This window comes from Lycium barbarum, chromosome 10 (assembly GCF_019175385.1).
Source record: "Lycium barbarum isolate Lr01 chromosome 10, ASM1917538v2, whole genome shotgun sequence".
Taxonomy (NCBI): Eukaryota; Viridiplantae; Streptophyta; class Magnoliopsida; order Solanales; family Solanaceae; genus Lycium; species Lycium barbarum.
Genome location: NC_083346.1, coordinates 80,089,272 through 80,096,472, shown reverse-complemented (window position 1 = coordinate 80,096,472; position 7,201 = coordinate 80,089,272). Strand labels below are relative to the sequence as shown.

The following is a 7,201-nucleotide window of genomic DNA, read 5'->3' as shown; positions in this document are numbered from 1 at the left end:
TTATCTATGATGGCTTTGTCGGCTTGTACATTTTGTTCAGAATTGTTACATAGTATGTATTTTCGGGCTCATCCCTTTTCAGCATATTTCTCATATGATCTAGCAGATTTCCATTTGATGACCCTCGTGGTCCACCCTTGTTTATGATTATGATATGAAAGCATGATTAGCGGTGCTCGGCAGGTAGGGCCCGAGTGCCCCTCATGGCCCTCTGGTTTGGGTCGTGACAATTTCCATCACCCGAGACACAAGTCAAAAAATTTAATGTTTTATTAATTTTAAACTTAATATAAAAAATATATTTTCCACATAAATATATTCGGTACAGTTCGATATTTTTTCGGTTTATTTTTATTAAATAAAATAAATAACCTACCCATTTTTCGATACGGTTAGAAATTTATATAAAACCGTTGGTATTATTAAAAAATCCTAATAATCGTTTCGGTACAGTTCGGTTCGATCAGTTTTTACAAAATCATTGACACCCCTACCTCCATTCCAATATAAATGAATGTGACACTTTTTTATGATTCAAAATAAATGAATATTTCAAAATCCAAAGATGTATTAATTTTTTTTCTAAAGTTACCTTTATCATTAATGGGCATTTTGCCTATAACCAAATCCCGATATTGACTATCCCTAGTTTTAAAAAAACTTGGGAAAAGAAACAAAAAAGTGATATTACCCTATGATAAATGTCTTTAATTAACTTTCTTAAGGAATGCACCACACCCTGAAAATTCGTTTATTTTGGATAGAGGAGTATTTCGGTTTACAAAAATACTAACACAATCATCCCTCTCTATAACAACACTTCACTATAACAACCAAGTTTTTCTCGGGCCATTTTTTTATGTTATATTTTTACCTCTCTATAACAACATTTTATATGTAACAGTAACAACCATCTTATAACAGTACACTCTTTATAACATTATCACTCTATAACATCTATCTTTTTTTTTGGTAATATAATGATTAATACAATCTCTAAGATTATCAATAATCGTCTAGAGATTTTGACCAAAATTTTGATACAATAATACACTATTTACGACAAAGAATATTATATGGATATATATATTTTCATTATTAAAAGATTTTTTTCGTTATACAAAGTGTGATTAAGTTTAAGATTTGACAATTAAAAATAAAAAAATAGATTTTATATATCTATTTTGCCCATAACAGCAAGATATTGTATTAAAATATTAATACTGTTATGGGTGTATAATAGTCATTTGCTATAGCAGCTAAAAACATTTCGGACCTAAAGGGATTTGACTGTACCCTAATATCGAAGACCGGATTAAGAGCTTGTTTGGATGGGCTTAAAAAAAGCAGCTTATTAGCTCTTTTTTTTAAGCTAAGCCAAACGAGCCCAATTATTTTTTAAGCTTACTTTAAGCACAAAATAGCTTATAAGCTGGCCAGCTAAACACTAAAAAAAAAATTGTTTTCAGCCATTTATAAGCTAAGCCAAACGGGCTCTAATTCGGTTCTAATTTTTCCATGTCTCCGCACAGCTACTGGGAGCAATATTACGTTACATTACAATTACAAATAGCTATATTCTTCAAAACAGTACTATGAAGCGTTGATTTATCATGGTCGGCCCGTCGTTTGTATTTTATTTTATTAAAATAAAAAATATGGTAATTTAATTAGATTAATAAGAAACTTTTTTGTTTTGGGTTCTTTTATTTTTGATATAATATAAATATATAGATTCTTAATAGCCATGAAACTATGAAAAAGTCAACTAGGTTTCTTATGTAATTAAGTTCTTGATTCTGTTGGCTATCATTATTCTCTATCTTGTTCAAGGATTCTTATTCATCAGTATACGGTTAATTGGAGTAGAAGAAAATGAGGCAGCGCTCTAAAGTTTCCACACAATCGAATCCATCATCTATTAAACACGAGAGCAGCAATTCGGATGATACTAAGAATGTGAGGGTTTTGGTAGCTAAGAGGTCAGAGTATGTGATATTGGCGTTGTTTGTGGTAGCGGCATATGGGAGTTGGTATGTGTATCAACATCAGTATGTCAATCTGCCTAAGCCACTTGGGGCTGAACAGGTTGGTAAGAGAGGTTTCTCCGAGCATGAAGCCATCAAACATGTTAAAGCATTGACTCAATTCGGTCCACATCCCGTTGGTTCTGATGCACTCGATCATGCCTTGCAGGTATGCTGTCTTTAAACCGAAAAGTTGCTGTTTATTTCACATTGTATGTGTAACTAGTTCTTTTCTTTAGTTTATGAGATAATGGTAAAAAACACACCTTAAGTATCGCCTTTTTCTTTAATTGTTCACCTTTAATGATGTGTGTTTGACAAACTAGTTGGTTGATAGTTCAGGTAGGAAAGGTGAATAATTGATAGTTGAGGTGCGTTTTGCAAACTAGTTGGTGATAGTTCTGAGATAGTTCAGGTAGGAAACTCAAAAAGAGGTGATACTTGAGATTTGTTTTTGACCCTTAACTCTTAGTTTATTAAAGAGTTAATACCTCAAAGCCCCTCTAAACTATCCACATTATGTTAGTTTAGTACTTAGATTATGGCGTGTTGTTGTTACCCTGAACTATAACATTTTCTATCTAAAACCCCTGCAGTGTCAAGTGGCGATGATAGTGCCCCTCTCTTTTTGTAGTGCGTGAGAGCTAGAGAATAGGCCAAAAAGCATCTAGATGGCATGTTACATTCATTTTTTAAGAAATAGTTTTTTTTTTTTAAATGCAATGTGCTCCTCGGCAAAAAGTACAAGGGCAATTTTAGCCCTTTTTTCGTTCTTCTTATTTTACTTTTTTCTTTTACTCTCTTTTTAACAAATCCTTGCTGCCCCACAACCATGCAGTTGTAATTATACCATGTAATTACCAGCGATTCCCAAACCCTTTGAGAATTGAAGACTGTAATTACTCGTCCTCAATTATTCCCAATTAGATGCGGACCAAGTAATTTACCAAAGCTGTGTAATTACACTCAGTTACACCCAAATCCAATTACAAGGTGGCTTTCCAAACAAGCCCTTAGTGTTAATTGTTATAGAAGAAAATGAAGGTTCATTTAAACTTTGTCTGCTGTTAGACAAAAGAAAAGGAGGAGGTGGGTCCAAAACATTTATCCCTTTACATTCCTAGACTGCTTGGCGTTGGTGTAACTGCATCATAACTACACATTTAGCACGTCTACAAAGTTATATGAGGGTTCTCTTTGAAATGCTAACATTTCTAGGTAATCAAAAATTATAATTCTGGTGAAAGCTAGTAGCATAAAGCAAAATCCTAACTAGTGTTACCATTGATCATCACTAATACTTGTGGCATAGACTCACCTAAATGATTTTGTATTCATTTTTATGGTTGTGAGTGAATCTTAAGTTTTACAGTTATTGCTTAAGTTGCTAATTTTCTTTGCTCTATCTCTTTTTTTTTCCCTTCTGATGCAGTACGTCTTGCAAGCCATCGAAACTATTAAAGAAACAGCTCATTGGGAAGTTAATGTAGAATCAGATCTTTTTCATGCTAAATCTGGTGCTAATCTTATGGTTGGTGGACTTTTCAAGGGGAAAACTCTTGTTTATTCAGATCTGAATCACATTGTACTAAGGATCTCACCAAAATATGCACCTGAAGCTATAGAAAATGCTATTCTTGTATCTTCTCACATTGATACCGTGTTTTCCGCGTACGTTTCTCTTAAAATATCCTTTTCGCTGAATTTCATACATTAGGGTAGAAGGCTAGTAGATAGTATCGTTTATCCTTTCATATTAGTAGTCGCACTATTGCGATATAAGTTCTTGTGCTTTGATTTCTGCTACTATCTGTTATTTTCTGTACTTTGATTATCTTATTTTATCTGTGATAGCTACTGCCTCTTTGCAAACTGCTTCATCATGGCTTAGTTGCTTTTGTTATTTTCATTTCCATATTGCTTTGAATTTCTTGGCCTTATCTGACCTCTTTTTATGCTTTCTATTGAGCCGAGGGTCTTTCGGAAACAGCCGTCCTACCTTGGTAGGAGTAAGGTCTGTGTACACTCTATCCTCCCCAGACCCCACGTTGTGGGATTCCATTGGGTTGTTGTTGTTGTTGTATGTTTTCTTGCAAATATATTTTTACATATCTGCTTGTCAAATGATTGTAATTGACACTAGTGTATGTACCAAATGTGCTTCAGGAATCCAGAATAGTGTTATTGTTAAATCTATTTTTCCTTATTTTAATCAGATTAGATGCTAATTCAATAATTGCTTGCTTGCACTTCTCATTCTAAAGCTATGATCTCTACCTCATGATGTTTCAACTTTATATCTCCATGACCCTTCCAATTAAAAAGAAAGAAGAAAAGGAAGAAGTTCTGATTTATTCCTAGCAGAATAAGAAGCAAAAGGTATATGCTAAGCCAACACGTGTATAAACATACGTTCCAATAAGAATACAAAAGGTATATGTTGTGCAAACACGTACAAGTGGTATTGATATAAGTTTCTCCGAGAAGTAGATCTTCTTACCCTAGCAGAAGCACAAATCATTGACGAACAAAGAAAAGAAAGGAAAAGTTGACTGCAGTTTCCTGGCATCTTTGTTTCTTTTGTTGTTCAGACCTTCACGGCATATAGATCAGGAGATGCTCTAATCTAGATTTGGCATGTCGGCTTTCAAAAGTACACCTGGAGCTTCAAGATACATTCTTTAGTTGGTAAAACTGGTCTTCTCCAGTTACTGCACTTTGGCTATCACAACAATTCCTCAAATAAGGTTTTAAAAATGCACAGTGACATTGGGATGTGAACATCTTGAATTTTGATTTTGTCTTCTGATATTTCTTTGGTAAATGTGTTTACTGGAACATTGTGGCTTCTTTGAGAATGACCCTAGCCAGTTGTAAGAACTCAGAGATGGTTACATATTCTTCCAGGATATTGACTTGCAAATCCTTTGTCTTATATCATGTTCAAATCTTCTTATAAGTTTCCTTTGCCCCTTTGGTTTTGATGGCAAAATAAGCCCACAGAATCATAGTATTCAGGGTCCTTTGTCTAAGTAGGCTTAATTCCATGGACCAATCAAATTGCTTTCTTTCTTAACCTCAAACTGATGCATTATGTGTAAGAAACGTGATGACACTTGTTTGTTTTTATATTGGCTTTTTTGTGAGAATTTCAGGCCGAGGCTGTTTGTGTAGGATTTTTGTCAGGCAATTTTTTCAATTTGCCTTGCCAAATTCCTGCGACACAAATATTATTTAGTCAAGCAGAAAGCGCAAGCTGACAAGGAGACAAGTTAGGAAGGATTTAGATTTATGAATTGAAGTCCAAGCACAGATAAGATGTTACACTAATTGACTCCCACAAGACTTCTTTTTTGATAAGTTTTTTTTGATCATGAATGACGTGACACTTCTACCCCTCCCAGGAGCTTCCCCATTTGCTCCTTTGGTGACTCAAACCCACAACCTTCGGGTTGGAGGTGGAGTGTGCTTACCATCTGAGCAACCCCCCTTGATAAATTAATAAAGGTAATTGATTAATGAAAACTTAGTACCAAGCTGGTACTATAATATTGAAGGTATGTCATTTTCCTTATCTTAAATCTGTTTTATTTTTAATTTTGAGAAATCAAAATCTCAAAATTTTCCCCCAAAGTTGTCGACGGACTCCGGTCAAAGTATCCGTATGTGATTGATCGTATCCGGAACGTTTGCCGTTCCGGCACCCGCACCAGTCCGTATCCGGGACGGGGACGGCACCCAAAATGGCGAGTCCGTGTAACTTAGCTGGAAAGTCTAGCCGACAGAGAATCTGATGAACAGAAAGGTTATTTACGTTAGCTAGCGCTTTATGTGCAAGGATTCGGGGGAAAATGTCGACCATCTAATCATACATCTTTAGATGGTTTGAGATTTTTTGGGTGATGCTAGGTATGTGAAAGAGGTCATGTTCAGCTGGTACTGTGGCAGAAAGAGAAGATGCAGGACGTGGAAACTTGCGCCGCTATCATTTATGTGGGTCATCTGGAGAGAGAAATATGAAAGTTTTCTAGGGTGTTGAGATGAATTTGTACAACTGAGGAGTAGCATCTTATCCCTTGTTTCTTTTTAGTGCACCCATGAGGTTTTTTCTGTATAGAAGATTGAGTTTCGTTCGTATAAAACCATATCTCTTGGTAGGTTTTCTAGTTTTTGTTATATTTCTTGTATAGTGACGATCTTTTTCGTCCAAACATCAATAAAATTTTATTACTTAATCACCCATTTTTACAGTGAAATATTACTCCCTCCGTCCCAATTTAAGTGTCTTACTTTCCTTTTTGGTCTGTCCCAAAAAGAGTTTCTCTTTCTATATTTAGTAAGTTTTGGCAAGTTTAAGACCACAAGATTTAAAGGACTATATACATCTTTACTTTAAGGCCACATGATTCAAAAGTCTTCCTTTATTTCTTAAACTCCATGCATAGTCAAACTAAGACACCTAAGTTGGGATGGAGGGAGTACTATTTTTTCAGTACAAGATGTGTGGGGTCTTTTTTATGTCTCTTTCACGATCTTCCCTTGACTAGTCTTCAACAAGATTGAGTGCTCAATCTCTCATGGATATAAACTTTTCGGCTTTTGGAAGTAACTTGTCCTCCCTTTGTTCTTGGGGGTAGCTTATCCTCTTTTCTCTGTTCTTCTTTCTTCATTAATTTCCCTTTCTAATTTAGAAAAGGAGTGTGCTTCAAACCTAGCATATGGTATACCATCTTGGGATTTCTAGAGAAATCAGCTTCAACAGGTAGTTCATTGGCCTTCACATGTATTTCTTTCATTTCATTTTTGTTACTAATGTGACAAACAGATTCTCTCCAATGTGGCGGTTGACTCTGGGGCAACTGATCATATGAACTAATTCCGTTCTTCTCTTCATATAATATTCGACTTGCTCAAGCTATAAAAAATAACTAGAGCCGATAGTTCAGTTATTATTGTAGCTGGACAAGGAGACTTACAACTGGGGAAGTCTTTGATATTTAAGAATGTCCTTCATGTCCCAAAATTATTTGCAAATATCATTTCTATAGAAACTCACCAAAGATTTCAAATGCCAAGTCTTGCGTCAAAAATATATCTGAATTCAATCTACAAAATCTTGAATATATTCTACGATATTGTGTAACGATTAGGGGTTTGTTTTGTATTAGTAAGAT

At 35.0% G+C, this 7,201-nt stretch overlaps 1 protein-coding gene across 1 annotated transcript in view; it reads left to right on the top strand.

The window, feature by feature from the left end:
* The first annotated feature begins 1,533 nt into the window (after positions 1 to 1,533).
* The window catches only part of LOC132612686 (uncharacterized), a 53,349-nt gene continuing 47,681 nt past the window's right edge, over positions 1,534 to 7,201 (top strand). Inside the window, exons 1-2 of the mRNA XM_060326797.1 lie at positions 1,534 to 2,196; positions 3,460 to 3,698. Of these exons, the coding sequence (XP_060182780.1) occupies positions 1,876 to 2,196; positions 3,460 to 3,698 (560 nt within the window). The 5' untranslated portion in view covers positions 1,534 to 1,875. The remainder of the gene's footprint in view (positions 2,197 to 3,459; positions 3,699 to 7,201) is intronic.